The sequence below is a fragment of the Athene cunicularia genome (genome assembly GCF_003259725.1).
Source record: "Athene cunicularia isolate RWA chromosome 10 unlocalized genomic scaffold, athCun1 chr10_part1, whole genome shotgun sequence".
NCBI lineage: Eukaryota > Metazoa > Chordata > Aves > Strigiformes > Strigidae > Athene > Athene cunicularia.
The window spans coordinates 4,017,760-4,043,242 of NW_020799112.1; the positions used below are offsets into that span (position 1 = coordinate 4,017,760).

The 25,483-nt window shown below is 40.5% G+C and overlaps 1 protein-coding gene across 4 annotated transcripts in view; it reads left to right on the plus strand.

The window, feature by feature from the left end:
- DAPK2 (death associated protein kinase 2) overlaps nucleotides 1–22,745 on the plus strand; it is a 45,359-nt gene extending 22,614 nt beyond the window's left edge. For 3 of the 4 annotated variants that reach the window (XM_026855893.1, XM_026855892.1, XM_026855891.1), the window contains 8 exons: nucleotides 2,439–2,660; nucleotides 10,044–10,182; nucleotides 13,134–13,263; nucleotides 14,374–14,422; nucleotides 15,101–15,127; nucleotides 18,813–18,965; nucleotides 20,038–20,083; nucleotides 20,982–22,744. In XM_026855893.1, the coding sequence (XP_026711694.1) occupies nucleotides 2,439–2,660; nucleotides 10,044–10,182; nucleotides 13,134–13,263; nucleotides 14,374–14,422; nucleotides 15,101–15,127; nucleotides 18,813–18,965; nucleotides 20,038–20,083; nucleotides 20,982–21,617 (1,402 nt within the window). In that variant the 3' untranslated portion in view covers nucleotides 21,618–22,744. Of the gene's footprint in view, nucleotides 1–2,438; nucleotides 2,661–10,043; nucleotides 10,183–13,133; nucleotides 13,264–14,373; nucleotides 14,423–15,100; nucleotides 15,128–18,812; nucleotides 18,966–20,037; nucleotides 20,084–20,981 lie in introns of all 4 variants that reach the window. The other variant, XM_026855895.1, reaches the window with a different exon arrangement.
- The last annotated feature ends 2,738 nt before the right edge of the window (nucleotides 22,746–25,483 follow it).

Below are 25,483 nucleotides of genomic sequence, written 5' to 3' on the forward strand. Positions count from 1 at the left end.
TCCTTGCAGTCTGGATATAATGCCCTGACTAAGGAAATACCTGATACTAAATGTGTATTCTGGGATTGGAGATGTGCCAGTTTTTACAGAGTGAGATCTCAGGCATACAGTGCATTGTGGCAGGGGAAACAGGGCTGCTCCTGGGTATGAAAAGGAGCTCACTGTCCTGTTTTGTCTGTCTGTAAAGTAGCTGGACATCAGCAGAGCCTTGTGAATGTGCCAAGACAAAGTCTTGGGTAAGACAGTTCTTTCGGGTAGGATGTTGCACAGCTGTTAGGCTTTACACATGCCAGTCAAGGGTAACTATTTGACAGAACTGTTCTCAGAGGCTTCCCTGTCTTATTTATTAGTTGACTGTGGCTTCCTGGCCACATAACTTCCTAGAACTTTAAAAATTATTTCTGCTCCTTGGTGGAAATGCAGTGAAATATTTTTTGATGTTTTTTGCAAAAGTATGATTCCATTCATTTATAGAACCTGACCCTTTTCTGTCTAAGGAATGCTTGGTAGGACAAGGAGTAACACATGGTAGACTTAAAGTTTACATGTTTTTCACTCAATTTACTGTGAAAACAGCGGAGCATGGGTTTGAGCTGGGGTTCCTTGCCTCTAATCACAAGATTCTGCAGATACTGGCCAACAGCCTCTTCTTGCTTACCACCCCTCCACTTTGATATCAAGTTGCCAAAAGGCAGCTTCCATGAAGCAATAGTTTTAGCTGAACTTCGTTTAACTGAAGTCCTATTCTGTCTTCTGTCTTTACAGCTTGTCAGTTTTTCATCTCACTCTTATCACAAGATGCATTGCACAGTTAAAGCAGACTGAAGTGCATGACCTTAGCCATAGGCTCAATTCTCCAGCTATCTGTTGGGCTTCACCACCATGGTAGTGTTTGTAACAGCACATACCTGGCATGTTTACAAGATGGATTCCACAGCCTTTTTCTTTCTCTCTGCCAAAAGGGAGTTTGATAAATCCCTCCTGTAATCTAGCAGTGGAAAAATAAAGAACAAGAACTAACCCTCAGCTTACAGTTTCTGGCAGAGGAGGTTTAGGGTGGTAATAAACTGTTCTTGCTACTTGAAATGGCAGATGTACTCTGGTGGGCTATGAGATCCTATAGTGTCCAAACAAAAGTAGTTAACTTTTCTTTCCATTCATGCTCATCTAGATTTTATTGCAGAGACACTGCTCCAAGACTTGTCAGCAGCAGCCTGACATCAGACTTACCAAACACAATCTCCGACTGCTGCTACTAGAGTAATTTTCCTTACAGTTGTTCTTGACACTACACCACTTCCCACTAGTTTGTTGTCTTCTACCAGCTCAAAGTCAGTGTCCCATTTCATGATGCACTTTGCACATCATTATGTCCAGGTCTGCACAAATAGCTAGTCATGGAAGGGTAAAGTAATAAAAAAATATTAAGTACCATTAGGTACAAGAAGGTTTACCAGAATATATTTGTTTAAAAATTAGTTTAGGTTATTTTAATACTTTGTATGAAAGTTACTGAAATCACTGAATCAGTGAAAATACTGAGCTTCCTATTGAGCAATGAGAGAGAGCAGTAAGTGAATGAAGCTCATCCTGAATGGAATGAACTGACTTCGTTTATGTTTGGACTGGCTTAAGTTTATGTCAAGACTGAATGTTCTTACTCCTCATTGTTACTTGAGCTGGAGGTGCTTGAGCTAGGAGAGCAGTGAGTCTACATCAGTTTTGTTTGAAAGAATTAACATCAGTGATTTTTGTGCTTTAACCTGGGTTTTCTTTTTTTTTTAAAAAAAAAAACCTTGACAGTTTTTGAGTTTCATTTTTTTAAGATCTAAGGAAAACTTGAGAATTGGAGAATGTTTGTGTCTAAACAAAGGTAACTAGAGGCCTTTCTCTAGTTACATTTACAGCTACATGGTCAAGTGAAGTGCAGAAATATGAATAAACCACTCTTATTTGAAAAGTGGCTACTGGAGGCCAGTTCTACATTTCCAAGAGGTTATCAATCCTTTGAGCTCTTTCCTGAGAGATTACTCTTAAGGGAAATACTTTAATGCATATGTGTCCTTTCAGAACATCCAGTGGTGTGTTGCAGACTTGAATGCCTTAAGCATTATCCGGTGAAGGAGTAGCAATTTGAACCTTTTGAGACAGATCTGATTCATTTAAACACAAACTGGTTTTTAGAGATTTTAACATTTGTCCTCCCTTCTTGTCAGACACTGCTTGGTTTTGCTAAATTTCAGACACAGCTGGAGGCTACCTTGTTATGCAGCAGTGACTTTAACTGCAGAATTCTGATAGTCTTTGCTGCTGTACCAAGAACAAGCAGTGTTGCTCAGGGGTTGCAGGATCAAGCTTTGTGTATGAGCGACTTATTTGGGAAGCTGTGATTTTTATGAAAGCTTAAGAGAATTTTTGTTTTCTTCTTGTCCTTGCAGTGGCCAGTTTGCTATAGTGAAGAAATGTCGAGAAAAAAGCACTGGTGTGGAGTATGCTGCTAAGTTCATTAAAAAACGACAGAGTCGAGCCAGCCGTCGTGGAGTGAGACGTGAGGAAATTGAACGGGAGGTTACTATTCTGCAGCAGATTCTGCATGCCAACATCATCAAGTTGCATGACATCTATGAGAACAAGACAGATGTAGTCCTTATCCTTGAACTGTGAGTAAGGGGACTTCCTATCCTCTGGGGTAGGATGAGGGAAATAGGAACCGGAAAGGGCTGCAGAGGCTCCAGGACATAGAGGCACTGTTAAAACGGAGCTGTTGTGTTCTCATGCCTCACAGATCTTGGCAGGAGAACTGAATGAGGCTGCTGGTAAACAGGCTCCCCAGTTCATTCATGTGCCCTGGGGATACAGGTGCACCTTAACATCAGCTGAGGCCATTGTTACTGAGCCAGGGAGTGTTGTCAACTTGAAAACAGTTTCTTAACAGAGGGATTACCTCATGTCTGCCTGGTGCTGCCCTGATGTGAACCTTGGGAGAAGCACAAATGGCCACTGAATGCTCATTTCATTTTTCTCTCTGCTTTCATCTCTGTCAATACATGTGAAACCACCAAGTCCTTGGCAAAATTTGCAGCCATTCTCACTACTACCATATTCTCCTCATTTAGAGAAGACTAGGGGAAAAGAGGGGAGGAGGGCAAGGGAAGAGGTTTTTTTTAATCCCTAGATTTAAGACTATCAAGGATAAACAGCAGCAGAGTGGGAGTGAAGAAACTGTGCTCACTCTTCTCTGGTTCCACCATGTGATCAGGAATACCCTTGCCATTTAGGTTCTGCCCATAAGTGAACCTTCTGAGCAGGGGGTCTGTGGGCTGCTCTAGCCTCACCCCTGCATTGTGACCCATTGGGTACTCAGGCTGCTGGTTTAGGGTGACTATCTTAAACCATATATTTGCTATGTAATGCAAACTGGTTTGTGCTGTTTAAGAGCAATTTAAAACCAGCTAGCAGCAGATGCTCTGTCTGGGCTGAGGCTTGTTCTTCAGAACCTGTGCATGTCCCCTGCCTGGAAGAATAAATGGAAGGGAAGCTGGAAGTGTGGTCAGGAGTCATTTTAACAAAGACTTGGCTTAGTTGGAGCATGAGTTTGCATTTCAGGGAGTCACCTTTGATGCTTTTGCCTGTATCTAATCTTACTGACTGAAAGGAAGTGAGAAAATCTGGCTAATAGGTGTTTACTATGTAGAAAAATGCTGGTTTATTAGAATAGGAAGCAGTATCAACATTGTCAGTCTCTACAATAGCTAATAAATTACCTGCATGGATTCTGTTTGGCTGCTTGTTTCATCAGCCTAGAAATACTACATCCCAAAGACATCAAGCTTGCACCCTATTGCCCTTCCTGTGTGTTTGATGGAACTGAGGTAAAATGTGAGACAGACGCAGACCACAGACCAATAGCGTAATCTCTTATAACACAACTTGTTTTGAATGTGTTCTGCTTCTTTCTACTGCCTGACTGGAGATTCTTAAAGTCTGCCACTTGGATCGACATGCCAGATCACGACTTAGAAAGCTGCCATATCATTTTAACAGTGTTTCAAAGTCATTATGTTTTGGGGATTGCATGCAGGGGTTGGTTATGTGACACAAATCTGAAATGTTTGTGGAGGGTAAAGTTTACACAGTCATTTCAATGCTGACACTTATGTACCTGTGTTGGAATTTCTTCAGTTACGTAAAACTGTGATGTAGAAGGACCCTAACAAATAAAGAGGACTAGGAGACTGAATTTTTAAAGGGAAATATCACCTCTTTCCTGCCTGGCCGGGAGAGCTTCGCTTTGTGTAAATGTTATTTTTGCCTCCTGGCCTTCACACAATCATCTAGATTGGAAAAGACCTTGAAGATCACCTAGTCCGTCCATTAATGGCTTGCAACCCAATATGAATCAAAATGACATTAGAAGCGTTATTCCTGTTTATGTGACTTCAGCTTATATTGAAGAGGCTAAAGTAGAGGATTTGTGAAAAGGGACTAGTGATATCCCAAAAGAACAATGGGTTGTTTCGGCAGAACTAGAGCAGGACATAGATACCAGCTGCAGCAGTCTTCACAATTACTAGGTGCAATACCAAGGGAAGATCATTAGAGTATCAGACTGCATATACTGTAGTGTTAGATGCTACAGGAAATTGTCTTTCCTTTAGGTAGGTCATGTAATTCATTTCAGCTTCCTCAGCTCAGTCCAGGGTTGCAAATTCTTCACGGTGGAATTAGGAGGGGAACTAGGTTGCCTGCTGCAGTTTGGCTCTCTGTTCTCAGTGCTATTTGCCAACCGTTCTGATGCATGTTAGATTTGACCCATAGTGGCTGAGAGGTCACAGAGGAAGATCAGTTGCACCTCTGCATTGCAATCTGCAGCTGAATGCTGTGGAACACTTGGATATCCCCAAATCTGATAATGTTACTGTTGATGTGTTAGTTTGAGAGTCATTTCAAGAAAACTTTGCAGTTGCCTAATGTCACTTACTGAGTAAAAAAATAATCTGCCATGATAAAATTATTTTAGTTTTTAAAAAAAATGAAAAAGAGGAGGCACCAAGTGACCATGTCTCTTTATACCCAAATTTATGCTGGGATAATGAATTTGGATAAAACTTGGCACTTGTCTTGTGGCCATTTTGGGTGTTTCATGGTTGAGGATTAAGACTAATAGAAATGTGTGACTGTGTGCACGATAATTATACAGACCTATGTCTAAAGCATCTCCTACTGTTCATAGTGTGTGCTGTTGGTTTGCCTTAAGGAGTTGAAAGGGATGTAAATTATCTTAGTGCATGTGCAAATTTATATCTATGTGTATTTGTGTGGCTCAGCCTTCCTAATCTCTACTGAGAACCGGGGAAACCAGAGAACACTGTCACACAAAGCAAAGAGTAGAATCGTGTGCTTGTACTCATCAGAGTCTGGAATGGAAGTAGCTCTTCTAATAAATGGAGCCTTGCTGGTCAGGATGTATGGTCTTTGCCTAAGGGGATGAAATTTGTCATGTAGTGATGGAAGACAGATATCAAATTAAGCTTTTTTGGGCTGTGTCCTGCTCTGTTGCAGAATCAATATCACCTGGTTTACAAAGCTCTGAGCCTTAGAGCAGCTGTGCAGAAGATGACATATCCTTTATCTATCAGTTCATGGTACTAAAATAAAGCTGTAAGCAAGGAGACACCCTGAGGGCTTCTACTTACTACAGTTTTTAGGTAATGAGTAAATGATGCCGTTTTTCTGTGTGTATGAATCAGGAAATACAGAGACACTGATGCTGAAGGTATGTAGACCATACAATCCCTAGGGCACCTGCCTCGACCTTGTGTATGTAATCCAGGCAGTAAGGCTTCGATCCCTGAGTGAGATGATATAACCACTAGCTTTCCAGGGGAGCCAGCATTTAGGCCAGGGAGCATTCCTGGAGATTAAATGTGACTGCTGACAGATGGCATATGACTGATGGTAAGCATCTGTTAATTTTTAATTATATGTCTATGGGCAAATGTTGGTCTCTGTAGCCATGCTTTGGAAAACAGGAAAGGAGCTTCCTTTTTCTGACTGGCAGCTACTTTGTGCTAAAACAACCTTCCATTTCATTACCTTCTGCTTTTTTCTGTCCTCACATGGCCTGGTATATTTTGTGTGTCCTGTTCTCAGGCTGTAGCTCACTGCACTTTTAAAAGGCTGGATGCAACAGAGTTTTGACCTGATTGAGGCCACTGCATTCAGCTGCTGTATACAAATTGAGGATGATGATAATTGCTAATAAAGATAATTAAATTCTCTTTGTAAACAGATGATCTCTCCTCCTGACATTCTGATTTCAGTCTCATACTCCCTGCAGTTTATCAAAATAAGTGTTTCAGCACCTGGCCAATTAATCTTACATTAAGCTACAGTGGACTTCAGCTTCAAAAGAATGTCCCCAGTATTCTTGATTAGTTGAAGAAGCTACCCTGGTGTTTAAAGGAGGTTTTGTCTAAAATGTTGACCTTCTGAACTCACTGTGCTGGCAGAGGCAAGACTATCTCCTTTTTACAGCAACAGCTTTTTGCAGTTGATGATACAGGTGTTGTTTCTTCTGTTCAAGAGCAGGAAGAGCATTGCCAAGTCCTCTGCTGTTAAGTGCAGTTTGGCATGTACATGGTTTGCCCTTCCTTCTGCACATTGTTCAGGGATATGCTCTCCAGTGGTTTGTGACCTTGATGTTCTCTGTCTCTGGGGCCCTGCCTTGAGACTGCTTTGCCCAAACAAAAGCAGCTTAAGGGCAGGTGTGATTGTTATGCCAGTCTCCTCTACTGGTGTCAAGGTTGTGAACACAAAATAAACTGCTGTTTCCATGAAGTAAGGCAGCACTGTAGTTTGTATTGTATTGGACTTTGAAGGAAGAGCAAAGGTATCATTTGCTTGCTGCTTTGTTTGCCACGGGAGTAAGGTGACATGGTGAAAGGGAAAGAGGTAGAACCAGAGGAAGGAGTTTTTCTATAACGTAAGGTCCTTTGTGAAAGGAGCATTTGCTCTTCTGTAGGTGGTGCCGATTTAAAAAACACACCTTCCCGGACGTTCAGATGTAAGTTGTAGTGCTGTTATGGGTGTTTCACTGCATAGGAGTTAGTGCTGAACTTTTTTCTGGAATTCCCTAACGGCTGGCTTTTGGGATTGCTAGCCTCTTCTGCCCGAGGGTTTTGCAGAGTTCAGGTGCATAACTTGGATAAGAATCATCCTGAACTAAACTACTTAACACTCTCTTTGCACAATTTATTCAAACCTGGTTTTAAAGCCTGAGTCTTTGTTAATGAGAAACCATCACATCTTGTCTACTGAATTTTCCTTTAGATCTCTGCAGTTTAGCCTAATGTCGTAGGCTATCCCTCAAGAGATTAATGGACTGTTCCTAACCTGTGCTGATCTCTCATCTTAAGAAAACGAAATGCTTGTGTAGTTATTTTAAGAGGAAGTCTTTTGCTGATAAAGTAACAGAGGGACTTCAGTCCTGAATCTTTTTTTTTGTTTCTTTTTTTACTGTTGTATTCTGTACCTTGGAAGTCCCCCCTGCCTAACCTGATTCAAGGTTAGTGTGAACTAGAGAGAAGAGGGAAAATACAGTAAGGAGCTAGCAAGTATATCTCCCCTTGTTCTTGCAGCTGTACAGTTTCTTCAGTGATGCCTTAGGTGTAGCTGGTTGCCAGGATGTTGCTGAGGTTGCTGTTGGGGCACAATCCCTGGTGTGCCCTGAGCAGCTAACCCAGCTGTTTTACGTGACCACTCTTGGGGGCAGCAAGAAAGAGAGTGAATTAAGTACCTCCCATCTTGGCAGCTGAACAATTTTCTGACATACCTTTGTGTAGCAAAGGAGATTCCTCAAAAGAAAGTTGCCAGTCTCCTCCAAGCAGGAAGGTTTCCTCTAAAATCTAGGACAGCCCTCTGAGCTAGGGGAAGGTGAGGGGGAAGACTTCACAAAATGCCTCGGCTTGTGTGCTCTCCTTAAGTGGTATCTTCTTTTGTGGGTGTTGGAGAACTGGAGGCTGGGCTGCATGGGCTGTTGACCTGACCTGAGAGAGAACATTTTTATTCTTAGTCCTGATTAAAAAGTCTACCTTAAGGAGCAATCACCAAGGAGATTTTAGAGGGTAAAAGAGGAAGACAGAGTAGTGGCCGGGCCATAGTGCCTGCCAGAGGTGAGTGCTGAAGGGCAGTTTGAATAGCCATCATTAAGGAAAGAAGACCTGCCTGCTCTCTCTACACGTATTTCACCAAAAGACTACCAGGTTTTGCTTACAGACGTCTTTACTGGCTTGTCACAGTCAGCTGTAATAATCTTTCCACTAATTAACCAAGGCTCCTAAACCTACTACAATACGGAAAGAATACTGTGTTCCCTGGCCTCTGAAATGCACAGGGCAAAACAAAACCTGTCCAGCAAAGCTGACGGTTGTGCTGATACCCTTGGTATGTGTCACCTAAAAGGAAAATCAGAGACCAAGTAAGAGTCTCACAGGCCGAGTAACTGACATTAATAGGGAGGAGATGGCAGCCAGGGGCAGCAGTTGCAACATATTCCTGTGTCATATAAGTTTACTTTTGTTTGCCAACCACTTAGTTGTAAAAGTTAAAGCATCAAGTGACTTCTGCCCAGGTGAACTGAGGTGACTTCTGCCCAGGTGAAGTGTCCTGCTTCATTGTGGCTTAGAAGGTTCCTGACTCTGTGGGAGCTGTGAAAAAATACCCAGTAACCAGTGTTTAAGTCAGCAGGCCCTGTGTAAATGTCTGCCTTTGGAACAGCAAGGTATGCTCTCGCCCACCGCAACAGTTGAAGCGAAGGAATAAGCCCAATGTTTTTGTGGCTTTTGACACATTGCTTTTGTTTGCATTTGACTTCTCTTTGCAGTTTTTGGAGCTGTTCACAATAGTTTACTCTGAAAGAGACCGAGTAGGGAATCGCCATCTTGTCACCACCAGTGTTGTGTAGGAGCCTGGGCTCAGGATCGGAATGATTGCATGAAAGACCTCTGCAGCCCACAGTGTGATCTGACTTGTCTGTGAGTCACAGCACTTAGTGAACTCAGAGCATCTGAACCTGCCATTTCTTTTAGAGGTATTTCATCAGACAAAGCTTGTTTTCCACAACGCCTGTTGGATCTCTCATCTTGTGCTTGCAACTCTGAATGGTGAACACGGATGGGTGGTGCACCTGAGCCCAAGAGCAACAACTGCTTTGTCGGTGTCCCCAGCAGTAAATTTGAATAAGAATATAGCAATAATATCAATGGCAGTGTGAACTGGAAAAAATAACCATAAGCATAATTATGAATAACAACTGCCAATGGTGTCCAATTCAATATCTAGATCAACCTGTTTCATAATATATAGAAAGATAACACTGGAGCTCTCAATACAAGGCACAAAAATGAGAATGGAAGTCTTATGTACTAGATACGCATGGAATGTATTTCAGTTTTGATGTGAAAATTCATAGTAACTAATACCACTTCCTTGATTTTGGAAAACAATTTTAGGTACCTTCCAAGCTGCTACAATCTGCTTTCTTGTCAATTATGTCAGGCAAGAAAATCTGTATTAGAACAGTGCAGTGGCTGTTCTGGAAAGAAAAGAGATTCTGTTGACAGATCATATTGCCTCATGTTTCTGATGGCAACTGATAAGAGAAGTATAACAGCTCCTGACTGTTAGAACTTGTTCTATTTCCTCTGTCTCATCCTAAATGAAGATGTTGAGAAAGAGCAGTTGAAGTCATTAACATCAAAGTCTACCTATTGAAATATGTACAGGTCTGTAGATTCATCAAACAATGCACCTTTTTTTGGTCCTTTATGAATCAAATGATGAATCAAACCTTGTGGTATCAATGAATTAGGGAAAGCTAGTCCTTAATTTACAGGGAAGGGAGCTGAAGCCAAAAGGAAGTTTTGGCACACCTGGGGCTAGAACACAAAACTCTAGGTCATTTGCAAGTTTTCTGTGCTTACATTTATTTTATGTCTTACAATGTAGTAGATAACTGGATGCTTTCTGGTGTGTTTTGTAAGGGTTTCTGGAGGAGAACTTTTTGACTTCCTGGCACAGAAAGAGTCTTTGAGTGAAGAGGAAGCAACTAGATTCATCAAGCAGATATTGGATGGTGTGAATTACCTCCACTCCAAGAAAATTGCTCACTTTGATTTAAAGGTAAAGATACTGATTTAGACTTGCTGTTGTTTTTTAATGATGGACTGTACCTTCTACAATTTGTTAGAGATCTGTGTTTGATAACATGCCTAAAATAATAGGTAAGATAATTTTAAAAAGCACTTCACAGCTGAGTGCTCTGAAAAAGACAGTCTCCTTCATCAGGCCTTGGCTAACTTCTGGATGGGTTTATATATTTACTGACTGAGAAAAAGAAATTGTAAGTCTTCATTCTTCAGCTGTTTGTATTTGTGGTATCATCCAAAGCATGCTGTTTTAAAGAAATAATGATAAAAAAATTAGAGTGACGTACAAAAGAAATGCATTTTTGGGAAGAGGAGAGCCAAATCCGGCTACAAAAAACTGTTGCTGCTTGCAGTCCCCGCTGTGTTTAGAATTACATGAGGAGTATCTGTTATCCAGTGGTTAGCAGAAAGCCTTCTTGCTTTCTTAGCTGCATGCTTCTCTGAAGCTAGGAGTCTTGGGAGTGAAACTCTTGAGGCTAGAAGGAAGTGCTTTCGCAGCAGCAGACTCACAGCTACAGAGCTGTCTGCCTCAGACATTGCTGCTTCCAGAAATACGTTCAAAATGCACTTATCCCCTAGGAGAAGGTAGAATAAACAGAGAAGGGAAGTGTTTTAAAATGAAGGAAAAAGGAAGAAATTCTACTGCTAGATTACATGTTTCTTGTTCTAACTTTAAGACCAGGTTAGTTTATTACTAATTACATGTGTGCTATAGACTTCTTTCAGATTCTCAGGATATATATGCCGATTCCTTCTGCTGAAGGTGCTCAATGCTGTCTCTGTCTGGAATAGCTTGGTCTTGAGTCGGTGTTAATGGCATATATGTTGTTACAACATACACCATAAAGGTTGTTACAAATCACATCTAACCTAAGAAAATGGTTAGCAAACTACCATCCAAATATTCACAGGCTGCATGTGAAAAAGCATAGGAGGTATGTGACCATATAAAGGATGTGCACTTCATTTTGAAATTACTGCATGAATCCAGAAGCCAAGGACTGAAAGTTTTAGAAACCAGTGTAATACCTAGTGGAATTAAATTACTGTGAAAATATAGGTGCAACTTCTTCTAATCTGATCTCTACAAATTCTGATATTTAATACCAGTGATGTCATGTGGTCAATGAAGATGTGACAAGAAATGCAAGATAGAAATCAGAAAGGATAAGTGAAGAATCATCTCCCTGACAGTGAATGTCAAATGACCTAAAACTTATTCACAGAATAGCTCTCCTGGGTTTTATAGGACTGAGTTTGGAGTTTTGCTAGTTTTAAATTAGACATGTATTTTTTTAAGCAGAGATCTGATTAAATAGAGGATGATTCTTAATTATCTTGTCACTTGACAGGACTCCATCGACTGCAGTGGAGCTAGTGACTTACACCACCTAAGGAATAGTCCAAGAGGTAGTGACTGTGACTTTTTGCCATTTCAGTCTGTTCTGTCTGCTCTAAACAAGCTTACATCATTTATCTGGGGTGAATGCATATGCCCTAGATCCATGGAAGAAAACCAGACTTGTAGCCAGAGGCTAAAATATTCTTGGTCCAGTAATTATGACAATAAATTATTTTATGCTCTCTTTCCCAGTGCAGCTCTGACTGAGAGTATGTGTTAGCAGGAGCTGCTTCCGTGTTAGGATCTGCTGTGAAAAGGCCAGGCAGTGGCAGCAGGGGGTCAAACAGTCTCACTGTTGCTCTTGAGCTTATCATTAAGTTATGACAAATTGATGCATTAAACCTCTTCACAGGAGGTAAATTGAACCCATAGTTTACTGTGAAACCTGTGAAATAGTGCCATGGTAGGGAGTAACTAAGGTTGATGAATTTAGCTGAACAAATAAGTTTATGAAATATCCGTTATATATGGTAAAGAAAGTCAAAGTCTGTGGTTGAAAAGGTTAGCTTTAATTTCACAGTTCTAGCTTTGGCTTTTTCCTACAATGCTATGAGAAATTATACATGTTCTTTTAATAGCTTGCTATCGTATATGAGTCAGGACCTCTGATCCCAAGTCTTTCCATCTTCTGGACTGTTTAGATAGTAAATCCTAGATCTTTCCTTGCCTTGGTGTTGCAGTTGTGAATTTAGTCTTAGAGAGAATTTTCCTTCCCTAAGTAGATTCGGATGTGTCTAGAACCCCTCAAGAAGAGTTTAATAAGACATCATCTAGTTGTTCCAATACGCTATAGGGACAGCTGGGCAGAAATAGGGAGGTTTCCCAGTGTAAATTCCAAGAACAGATCAGTAAAATTGCTGGCAGTCAAAATAATCCAGTGGTGCAGCTCTCTGTCAGGATCAAGCCATGGCCGTCTATCTCTGCACAAGGCATCTGCACTGCTTCAGCTATCTGCTAGCTCTGTTAAGTGTGCACCAATTGTTGGAAATCCGTGGGGTCAGGAAGTGACATCTGCCCAGGAGGCCCTGTGGGCCAGGGACATATTTTCTGTTTTAAGAGGGGACAAAATAAACTGAGCTTCCACTTTGTGTTGTATCACAGTGCTGCTGTGCCGATAATCTAGTGCCGTATTTTGCAGATTAGGGAACTACATGCACTTGTGGGGAAAACTTCTGTCTCATTGTGAAAACAAGGATCTCTTCACCCTGGCAATAGCCATCATGAATAAACTTAGGAGTGCTAACAGGAAGATTAAGGCAGATTTTGCATGAGGGTAGAATTAAAGTAATGAAAGTATTACATGATTTTCTTTGCTTTTATGACATTCTGGTCAATTCAGTGATGTAAAATTTCATAGTTGTCATCCATTTCAAAAGAATGAATTCTAAATGGTTAGACAAAGGTATGTGTTTCTTGTTCTACAGTGCTGTATTTGTGAAGGAAAAAAAAGCACCTGAAAACTCTGTTACTTTCCCAAGATACTAATATTATAATAACAAACAGCTATCTTTTGTTATTTTCAGCCTGAAAACATTATGCTTCTAGACAAGAATATTCCTATTCCACACATCAAACTCATTGACTTTGGCCTGGCTCACAAAATAGAAGATGGAGTTGAATTTAAAAACATTTTTGGAACTCCAGAATTTGTAGGTGAGTGACCAACCCGTTCCTTTGTCTTGTATTGCAAGATCCATGAAGAGGTTGAGACGTCTTTTCAAAGTTAAGAAATGAAGGGTAAGAGGCAGTTTCAATCTCATTGGTATCAAGGTGACCTGAATCTAGAGGTTTGCTTTATTTTTCCGAAATAGATGAAAGGTGCTTTCTGTAAACCAGATGGGCTACTCCTGTGAGAGTAGGTTGCTGCCAAATAAATATTTATAGATGTAAATTCAGGATTGAGATTGTGAAAGCCTGCAAATAAAATTTTTTACTTGTTTCCTGGGGCAAGTAAGCTCTCTGTGTTGTGGTACACAATTACATGGGTATCTCTATCATTACTTTCTAGATAAAACTGCCTCACACTGTACACCTGTTGAGAACAAAACCCTCACCTCCCCTTAAGTTTTTCCACCTGATTCTCCTTTTGTTACTCACTGATCATAATTCTTATCTGTTTTGGATTTTTAGGTTAATCCTACTCCTTTCTACTTGTTTCCATTAGAAGTTTGGGGACTGAGGAGGGAATTGTAATTCATATTCCAGTTGAACACAGTAGTTACAGACACCTTTTTCATCTCATTCCCTCACCTTGGTCTTTTGTATGCAATCTTATGTGGGGATGCTTTCCAACAAGGAAATGTTTTTTTGTAAAGGTAATAGGGTTTGACATGGATAGCAGTGTAGTCCAGCATGTAATTACAGTCTCTTGCCTAAGGGCTGTTTCTGACTGGGCATTAGAAACTAATTTTAATGGCACCAGTTAAAAACAAAGCAAAAGCTCAGATTCTTAGGGATAACAGTGTCCTTGGGAAGTGAAATAATTTATTTATTATAAATTGCACTGTAATTAGTATATATCCGCTTCACCTTTATTCCTGAGTTGCATTATGCTTCAGGTTACTCTACGTTATCTCTTCTAGACACCTGTGAACTTGAATTCCTATCAGGGCTATAAAACTACAAACAGTGAATCCTATAACCACCTTTTTTTCCCGACCCATCCCCTTTCTCCCTCTTGGTAATTCTTGACCTGCTACTCAATTCAGCCTGGTAAAAATTTGTTATCTCGGTTGCTGATGTTTGATTAAATTTTTCTTACAGCTCCAGAAATAGTAAACTATGAACCGCTTGGACTAGCTGCAGATATGTGGTAAGTTCTTTATGTTGTGTTTGGTTTTTTTGAAGGTTGCTCTACTATTACTTTTTCCCAATTTGCTCTGAATATAATAATCCATTATACTGCAACAAATTAAAACACTTAATTGCAGTTAATAACTCTTTGTCCTGTCTTTCTGTTTTTATCCATTCTTTTTAATTAAAAGATAAACATTTAATTTCTGCAAAATTACAGTGAAAAACTTTTAATGATGGCAGTTATAGAGTTAACAGTTTGCCACTGTCCACTGCAGAGGAGCACTCTTAAAAGAAAACATGTTCCTGCAGTGCTTGTGACAGCTTTATTTATTTATAAGAGCACTGCATGCAGAGGAGACCTGCGTACTAATCTGATCCGCTGAGAAGGCAGGCAAAAGAAGTCACCCCAAATAAAACATCCTTCTGTTTCTTTGTATTACTGATGTGTACTGTAGTAAATACCTGCCAAAGTAGAAATACATAAAAAGACTTGAAATATCCCCATTACTTTAAGTTATATGTAAAATTCACATTTTCCCTGAAACACCATTCTTTGAGAGAGATTAGCAGTTCTCTGAGCCCACAACGACTCTCCTGCCTGTATAGCAGCTACTGTTGACTTTTTCATGTGGTGTACCTTAAGAAGATTACAGGTCATGTAGAACCCCTGCAATTAATCTCCTTTGTTTTTTAGGAGCATAGGAGTCATCACCTACATACTGTGAGTACTATAGATTCACTCCTGTAAGTGTTCCTAAAGCTTGTTTGTACTAGTATGAAACAGCTTCCCTTTAGTCATTTAAGAAAGGAGCTGCACACATGGAGTGGGCAGTGGTTTGTCTAATGGGCAAATGTTACCCTGCAGCCTTTTAAAGTTTAAAATAAGGGGTAAAAGAAGTGGGGTATTCTGAGCAGATGAAGAACAAACATCTCTATCATCACCAGGCATTTCTACTTTTTATGGGACCTCATCAGCTCCAAGTGGTAGAAGATGGAAAGGCCCAAGCATATTGGTCCCTCGGAGAAGGGCCGTGAGCTACCGGTGTGTGGAGAGAATAGAAATAGCAAGTATAATAGTATCATTTACAAAGGGAGTTGTTTCAGGTAAACAGGGGAGTTTTAATTTGCTTGTAAAGGCAGCAGTCTAGATTACTGTGTGTAAATACAGTCACTCATATTCAAAAAGGTGAATTTGAGCTGGGATAGGAGCAGAGAAGTTGACCCTGGGAACTGAGAATTCGTCATACAGGAGGAAAAATGGCTTCTTAAAGCCAGTAAAGCAAAGGCTGGCTGGGAGTATCATTGCAGTCAGTAGGCACAAGGGAAAAAAAAAAGACATACTTTTTAGAAGAGAAGCGTGTCACCTGGGGATGAACAAATAAAAGTAGGAAATTATGATAAACTCAAACTCTTAAAGAAATGAGGTTCCGTGAACAACCTGGGGACAAGCAGTTGAGAGAGTTTTAAGATGGAGCTTGAGAGTTTGTGAAACTGCTTGTGTGACAACAGATGCATGCAGTGGAGGGACAGCACTTGTTTCTGCAAGAATTCTTTCCTCTGGTTTGATATGAGAGTTACAGAAGTGGTCAGGCATCCTTGGACCTAATTGCTTCCCTTGAAATCGAGTTCCTGTGACTGCTGGGGAACAGTTCTTGGTGGATACAGCACGCTTGGAAATGCCTCTCCCTAACGTTGTACCGTGGGCTTCTGCTGTTCCTTGTGACTCTCTGAGGACTAACTTGCTGACTAACTAAAGAAGGTGCATTCTAGTATTAAAGGGATTTACTCATACTGAGACCTGAACTCAGGTCTCAGTATGAGTATGGAGGCTTGAAGGGGAGAGATTGTCTTTTCAGGATGGAAAATGTAGTGGAATTAAATCCACTCTTGGGCTATATCCATGGCTTGGGCCCCAAAGCCTGTAAAAGAGCTATGGTCTGAGAAATCAGATTCAGTGCAACAAATTCCCTTCTGTCCTGAGGGATACTTGTTGAGCCCAAGCTCAGGTAAAGGGGTTTAAAATAACGTCCAGACCCTTGCCTTTTATCAGCACTCTGGTCTTCAGTGACCCCTACACTTGACAGGACGTTAAACTTTGTAAATTGCTGTTTATGTGTGTTTGTAAATGATGAGAGGAAAACTTAAAAGTTGAAGATAAGCAGTTGGAAATACTTACCATGCAATTACAGAGATGCGCTGCCAGCCAGGTTGCTCTCGAGGTTTTCCTGTTTCACTGAGAGTTCTGTCCTGGGGGGCAGAGTAATGAAGAGGGTTTCTGTAGGGTATCCAGTGAGGGAGAGCTGTTTGACCTGGTTGGCTAGTAATGACTGCCATGGTAATTAAGGCTGAAAATTGTCTTCCTACAAATGATCAGAAAAGAAGAGCATGCTTTTTATGATGGGAAGGGTCAGCTTGCGTGATATGCTATGTACTAGAAGTGTGTATGCCTTTAACTAGTACTGCCTGTTAATTTTAAAGCCTTTTGTTCTGAAGAATTCTGAATAAATGGGGTGTGTCGAATGATACCGCCTACTTTAGCAAACATGGCAACAACCAAATGGATGCCCTCGTGAGGTGCAGAGAACAAAATGCCTACAAGTTCTTAATTCAGCAATCAGTGGAGTGATTCAGTGGGTTGTAAGGTCAAAATCTTTAATACTGAGGTCTGCTGTTAGATGTTTCCCAGCAATGAGTCAGGATATGACAAAAATAATTTCCATTAGGTGTTGGGATTTGAGAATCCTCCCATTTCACAGACCGCAAAACTGAGTTTCCAGATTTCAGAGGAGAATAGAGTGCTGTTGGCTTTGGCTTCCAGCAAAAGGCCAGAAGGTGGAAGTACAGCTGCTTCATGGCACAGTTTTGGGAAAGGGAAGAGAAACCAAGGCTTTAGGGCAGGTTTCCAAGCTTTAGTTTTGGAACAACGCCCATGTTCTCTGGCGATGTGCCTGCTTCTAGACTTCTTTGTGGCTAGCAGAAATGGAACAAAAGCTTAAGAGGCAGTATGTAAAACCTGTTAAGAAGTGAGATCAACTGTGGCTTATGGGGTGAAATTTACTGCATCAAAGACAACTGGAGGACCTCACTCATGCCTTGCTGTGTCAGCTGCTTTGGTGTCATTGTATGATTGTAGAGGGAGAGGAAACACTTTATGCACTCAAATTTTTATTCTGTGGAAAACCAGATATAGTAGCTGGGGACTGGGCTGAATAGCTCAGCTGGTCCCATATAACTTTCTGCTTACCTCCAAATTCCAGTCAACATGGTAGTGGCAGTACACACAGGGTAAAAGGTCTGTTGGGCAGATCATGTAAGCAAGCAGTTTAGTATTCAAAACCTCCATTTAGATCCTAGGAGTTTGCTTCAGTCCTGTTTTGAGCCTGCTGTATCCTGAAACTATGCTATCAAAGTTAGACTTGATAGATAAGCTTAATAATAGCCCAGAAGATTTTAAAAAAGGGATGAGATCAATTTTTTTGGTATAAATAACATTTTCTGTAAACCAAACTTTTGCAAGTCAGCATCCCTGTGGACTGGAGAAGGGAGGAAGGGGAGGGGAGCGAAGGCAGGGCAGGAGGAGTCTGCAGTGAATCTGTTCTGACACTTGAGTTTTATGGAGCAGAAGTAAATAGTCATCAGAGAAGAAGGTCATCAGTCACAGCTGAGAGGTAGGCAAAGCAGGATGAAAGCTTTTTCTAAGTAAAGATTGCGGAATGGCATTTTATTGTGATGATGTCTCCATTATATCCTTGACGTAGAGTGGAATGCCAACAGAATGGAATTTTGCATTGTTCAGAAGCCGTTGGATTTTATTGCAGCCAATGTCCTTTTGTTTGTGGATTCCTTTTAATGAGCAGTGTGGCCCTACCTCTCTGATGGGGTTGGCGCTAGGCAAAACCATGCATCTGACTTCCGATCACACGCTGTATCTTGGTTCCAGCTGAGAAAGGTCTCTTGGCCGAACCCACTGTGCAGGGAAGCTGCCAGTATCTCTGTGGACAGAAAAGCAGTAGAGGCAGAACTTTTCCTACCCAAAGAAGATCTAAAGAAATGCTACTTCATCTGCTTGAAGCCAATAGAAGCTTCTGTCTGACAGCATTTGTGGGTTCACGGGGATAGAGACTTTCCTCAGCTGAAGCTTTTTCTGGTTTGATTAGCAATGACTTCAGTGTGCATTTCTATCTGTGTGTACGCATTAGTGCTGCACTAGAGACTTTCAAGATGAGCCTGATTCGTAACCACTGATGTAGTGAGCCAAAGCTGGACCTGTTATTTCCCATGTGGCATGCTGCTACAACACGAGATCCACAAATAATCCTGAGTGTATGATACACAGTCACTGTAATTTCATTAGGGGACCTCTGCTGCTTATTTTTCCACTTGACTATTCTTTCTGGCTTATCTAGGCTTAGTGGTGCATCGCCTTTCCTTGGAGAAACTAAACAAGAAACGCTTGCCAACATCACGGCTGTGAATTATGAATTTGATGAAGAATTTTTCAGTAATACTAGTGATCTGGCAAAAGATTTTATTCAGAAACTCCTGGTGAAAGATACACGGTAAGAAGGGTCCATTTGTCTCCTAAGATAAACCTGGTGAAACATAGCCTGAAGAGTAATCTGCAAAGCTTTCCCTGCAGCGTGTATTGCCCTTCAAGAGCAAGACAGAAATATGCTGCTGTGCCCCTAGTTAATGGCTGCACCCAGAAATCTTAAGAAAAAGAACCATATCTCCTTAGTTAAATTTCACTTTAAGCCTAAATTCTCACCTGAGTCAAGCTGATACAATACAGCATAGGTGAAGGGCTGAAAATGGTGCACAAAATCTCTAGTTCAAGGTAACTACCACTCCAGTATTTCAGTCTATTATAAACTACTTGCAGGGTGGCAACATGATCCCAGAATATGCAACCAGTGGTGCAGGAGCAGAGAAATTTTCACATGTGGTCACAGTGGAATTGTTCCATAAGTCTCTCTGCATCTGTTGCAATCACCTAAAATTTGTGTGACAGCTATGCAGATCTTTGTTTCCAGTTTATAGGAACCACAGGTTTGTTTGTTTGGGGTTTTTTTAGTTTTTCTTGCTTTTAATAAAGCTTATGCAGAAGTAGCGTCTCCTTCCCTGTAATCATATTTGTCCTGGAGGGAAGTCAGGTGCTTGCAGTTCCTTCTAATGGCTTCAACAGGGGAGAAAATAGGTATTAGAGAGAAAGAGGCAAGCTGTTCAGTCTAGATTTCTGAAAGTCCTTGGGCCTTAGAATGGACTAGAGTAGGTAGGTGTTTGCACATGTCTAGCAACCTCCTTTTAAGAAAGGATAAGTCAGTGATACTGGTATTTGTCCCATGTGCAGAGACAGTCCTTGTGCTTTTCTGCCTTTGATTCTCAGTGCTCTTAGTGTGTCATTCACCAAACTGCCACAATGCAGAAAGAAGTTGGGACTGATCAGAACGATTGCTAAGCTACACACAAGCAGTATGCCTCATGGAGAAATGTGACCCTGAAATCTGAGAGTTAGTTCTGGCATTATCTTTATAAATGCTTCATACAAAGCCTGGGAGAAGTGCAGGTCAATGGATTTACGTACCAGATATTTCTCATTCAAGGCTGTTTTTTTGTGGTGTTGTTTTTTAGGAAACGGCTTACAATTCAGGAAGCTCTGTCTCATCCATGGATAACGGTAAGACTGAATAAAGACAGATGTTTTACCATGAGCAAAGCAGAGACGATAATCTCACTCTTATTTGTGTGTTAAATGGAAAAATGCCCTCTAAGTACTTAGAGACCCTAGGTGTCTTAAAGAGATGCACTGGGAAGAAATTGGTGGGATCTGACTAAATCCTTGGATTTCTGCATATGACTTCTTTTGTTATCATAACTCTCAAAAGAGGGGGACAAAGCTTTGATGTTTGTTGCACGTTACAGTATCCTGTGTTAGACTGGGCTTTGCATTTTTCCATCCTCCCTCTCTGTTTGCATGGACATATACCATGTGTTGAGTTTAGTGCTTTCTTGAGTTGGGAGTTGACTACAGCCAATTTGGAAAATACAATTTCTCTCAAGATACAACTGCTGTACCAATTGTGTTGATTTGCTTAAATTTGTGTGTCTGTGTGTATTTTTTCATCATAAAGATTGATTACTTCTGTGGATAAGTCTCTTATTGAAAATATATTTAGCTAATCTCAGCATGACTAATGAGGATTAAATTCAGTTTTTCTTTGCATTGCACAAAACATTAACTGGAGTTTTCAGGATTATTGTTTTTCCTCTTAGAAATATTGATAGCTTTCAGACTGTTAACTGCTAAAAATTAACATGAAAATAAATTGTGTTCCTGTTATTCATACTTATAACACTGGAATGAATGCACGTCACTTGTCATTTGTTTTTGGGTTTGTGTGTGTGTTTGTTTTTTTTTTCCTTTTAATCACATGCATGAAGGAAAATTGTGAGAACAGAGAGTCTTCCCCGCATTGTGGAAGTTCAGGCTGTATCCTTTGTGTAGAGTTTTTGAATTACTGCACTGTATTTTAAACGTTCAGTAATATTGGTTCCTCTGTCTGACGACTCACCAGCTGAAAGAAGAAACGAAAGTCCAAGAAAACAAGAAGGTTGAGAACACACAGCTGAAGACAAAACGCCTGAGAGAGTACACCATAAAGTGCCATTCGAGTATGCCTCCCAACAATACCTACATCAACTTTGAGCGCTTTGCCCGGGTAGTAGAAGACATTTCACTTATGGAACGGGGTTTCAGCACTTTGGCTGCATCCCACGATTCCGTACAGGAGGACATTGATGCTCTGGTTTCCATTTATAATGAGAAGGAAGCTTGGTATAAAGAAGAGAATGAAAGCGTGAGGCACAAGCTATCTCAGCTGAAGTATGAATACCGTAAAATTGAATCCCTGAAAAGACATCTACAAGATGATATCAAGACTGTAAGCACTAGTCTTACAGGCATAACCGGGAAGTATGCTGATCTGCAGAGTCAGTATGAATCTCTCAGTCAAGAACTTTCTGAGGAACTCAAGTGGATACAGGATTTAATGAGTAGTTTTCAACTGGAAAATGAAGCCTGTGTGAATGGAAGCTCTGACTCTGTTTTCAACAAAGATATTAATGAATCATTAATTGAGCTGTTAAATAGATCTCGCTGTGAAGAATTCCTTGCAGGGTTGAATCTTGATGTAGCAGAATCAAATCAGTAATGTTACAGATCAGGTTAGGTGCAGAGTTCGCTGCCTGTTTCAATGTAGAGCAGTTTAAGAAGGTCACTGTGTAGCTTCTGCACAGCAACATCACCTGGAACTAAAATAGAAATTCTGATGTGTTACACAAGGTGCTGACCAAAAGTGTAAACTGCCAGTGGTTTGTAGTGTGGAAGTTTTTTTCCCACATTTGGTGTCTGAATTTACAGGAACTAGACTATCACAGTGGTATGGACACATCTAACCCTACAGTCCTGTGCATTGCCTATATCATACTACTTCATGTATTACAGTTCCTGAAAATTACTAAGTAATTAACTTGGAATAAAGAGCAGGTCAGCAGAATCTGAGTGCCTGGAAACTAATAAATATCTCATGATAGCATCTCTGGCTGGGTGAAAGAAGCAGTCATGTAGACCTGCTGCAGGCAGTTCTATAGACCATATGAGAGAAATATTTCCAAAGGTTAAATCTGTCCTATAAAACAAAGTAAATGGTGTAGTAATTTAATGTTTAGCTAGTACTGTGGGAATTCTCTCTGAAATGGCTGCTGATGAAGAAAAGTTTGAACTATTTTTTAGGCCGGTTATGCAGGGTGGAATCCTTTACCATCAAAGGTGTTAGCTGTTGATTAATGCTTTAGTTTAAAGTTCAGCTAAGTTTCCTGTCCTATACCAATGAAATCCTATTCAAAAGATATAACCGAGCACTTGTAATGACCTGATGAAATAACTGTGTATGTAATTTTACTGTGCAAATATTAATTTGTGAGTGATAAGTGATAACATAGACCTCTAGTTTGCTCTCTACAGTAAAGATGATGACAAAGCTACCACTAATTTAATCTGTGGTATGGGATTTGAGACCAATGTTCTTGCTGTGAAGATTTTTTTTTTCTTAAGTTTTAGGAAGTAAAAGTTGACCCCAATTTGAATCATGCCCTGCTGTCTTGTATTTCAAAGGAGTCATTTGATTATACTGTATTAATATGCACAGATGTACCCATCTTGGTTTTGGACACAATAAATGTTTATGCAGGATGCAATTGTTCCCTGATCATGTGGTTAGTGACTGAAAAAGAGATGTCAAGTTTCTGTGCACTGAAAAGAGTTGCCAGCCTAGGTTCTGCAGCTAGTTTAGAGCCCCTTTGCTTAGCTGTATGAATTTGCTGCAAGGTGACTGTTACGCAGCTGCAGGAGTCAGTGGGGTGGTAGCCAGGCATCCCTGCATCACTGCTCAAGTCCATCTAGAGTGGATCTTTTAATATACAATAGAGTATGTTTTTCATTGCCCAGCTTTCCTCCTCCTTTTCCAGAAAAGTGAATGGCATAATTAAATTGAGCTGTTGTTGTTTATAACATTATTAAGAATAATGTTTCCTACTTACAGATAAAAAGATAAAAGCACATTCTCATCTTGTTTGTGTATAGTGGACTAATCACTACTATTTCCTCATAAAGATGAGCAGAGGCTGGTAAAAATTCAGAGTTCTGAAAACAGTTATTCAGTAGGGGTATCGCTGTTCCTGTCATTGCACTTGTTGCAGGATGGAAACTGGATGTGCTTTCTGTGGCATCTTTCTTTGCACAAGTTGTAAAAATTTCAAAACCCACTGAAGTAGTGTAGGGAGCAAGGAGATGTCCCTAGCAAGCTGGTGTTGATGGTTGGGGAGAATTGGGCTCAACTGTTGACAAATAGTATTGAGTATTTCACTTGTGTCCATTTTTTATTCTCTCGGAATGCTTCAGTTGTCACTTCTGCAGGTTCCTTTGAGCTCGAAGGCCCACAGTACTGTCTGGGGGAACCAGATATTTCATGAGGGAAGTTCCAGTTCTTGAAAAGTAACTTAAAGCCTACTGAGAGTTAATGTCTGCAGAAAGGACTGTCAAGAAAGAGAGTCTGCCATCCCTCAGCCATGATCTCATATTCTCTGTTCATTTTCTTTATGAACAAATGCACTGTCACGATGAGAAGGAATGTTAAATGAGGCCACTCTGTTCCTGAGCATGTTTGGGTGAGGTTAATACTGTTGTGACTCAGTCCTTGAGGCTAGTGCTCTCTGAGCTGAAGGAGGTCACTGACACACTGCTTTTGAGAAGATATTCTGATGATTGAGAAAATGACAAGGTCACTGGTTTTCAGGCTATTTAGAAATTGAGAGGTAGTTATTACTTGGGAGTGCTGTGAAGTGGGCTATTTTGATTCAGTGATGGTTCTACTGCTGAAAGGGCACTTGGAAATTTTTTGTGATGATTGTAAAGCTGACATTTAGCCAGTGACATTATTTCCACTTCAAATTGATTTCTAGTCACTGTTTTGTTGCACTGTGCTAGTCATTTGCAGCATGAAGAAATGATATTTAATTCTTAAAATTCCCATTTCTGTTGTATGCAAATGGTGTATTATATCTGAGAAAGAGGCCTAGCTGATACCTTGGCTCCTTGAATTTCTCCTGAGCTATCTGCACAAATGCTATACCTATAGCATTTGATGAGAAAAGCAATTTTGTTGTCTCAAACATTATCAATTATTTTGCCAAAAAAAATGTTTAAATCCTCACTGATGTGTCTTCCATTCTCCTTTGGTACTCTTGCTTCTTGAGGTATCTGGCTTGGTAGTTGGATTCCAGTTCAGTGGAAATATTTCTGGGTTATCCACCTCCTACGTATGCAGATCAGAACTGCTGAAATGGTTGTCACTCCCTAAACTCCATAGTCTTTGGAGGGTTGATTCCTGGCCTGTCTCTCTTCACTTTTTCAGATACAGTTTTGAACTTTTTTTTCCTGCTCAATCAGTCAGATACAGTTTTCTGGTCTATGCAAATTTTGATGTGGTTTGGAGTTCAAAGGTGCTTAATTTTCAGAAGGACTGTGTCAGGGTTAGCGGAACATCTGTTTCTTAACACCAGATTAGCATCCAAAAATTTTAGCACATGTCTGAATTCTGAGATATATATATATATAGATAGATAGATAGATATATATATATATAGATATATTTCCTTCCTATTTTTCCATAGATATTGCAGTCCTTTCTTTATGTATTTATTGCCAGGGTATCAATTTCTTGTGCTGTCACACTCTGGGTATGGTTCTGAGTTTTTTCAGATATGCTGTGGCATGTACTCTGATCACTAATACTAAATGACAGCTAACTTTTTCCCATTTTATTATCGTGATGTCAGCTAAACATACTAGAGTTTGATGAAATGCTGTGAAAATGATTAAGGGATTGGAGTGTCTGTCAAAGGGGGAGAGGCTAAGAGAGCTGGGATTGTTCAGTGTCAAAAAGAGGTCTAGAGGGGGGATCTTCTGAATCGGTATAAATACATGGTGGAATGGAGTAAAAATGGAGCCAGGCTCTCCTCAGTGGTATCCAGTGACAGGATGAGAGGCAACAGGCAGAAACTGAAATAAAGAAATTCTATTTAAACACAAAAAAATGTGTTTACTAAAGGAGCTGGAACGTGTTGCCCAGATGGGTTGTGGTGTCTCCATCCTTTGAAACCCAAGTGAGATGTGGTCCTGTGCAAGCTGCAGTAGCTGACCCTGTGCTGAGCAGGGCATTGGACTAGATGATCTCCAGAGGCCCCTTCCAGCTCAGCTGTTCTGTGGTTCCTGGTGAGTCCAATGTTGACCCAAGCTGGCCATGGATTTACTTTCTTTGGGCCACCTTCTAATTTTGCTTGGGATCTGTCAGTCTCAGAGTAATTGCAGAAGATTGCTCACAGTGGTAGTTTCCCTGAGACTTCCTGAGATTTTGATAAGCAAACAGGGTTTTATCAACCAGCTTTGTGCGATGCAGGAAGAGGCCTAGCTACTGTCTTGTGCCAGTTTAATATGTGGGTAGAGTGCAGCTAGTGATCT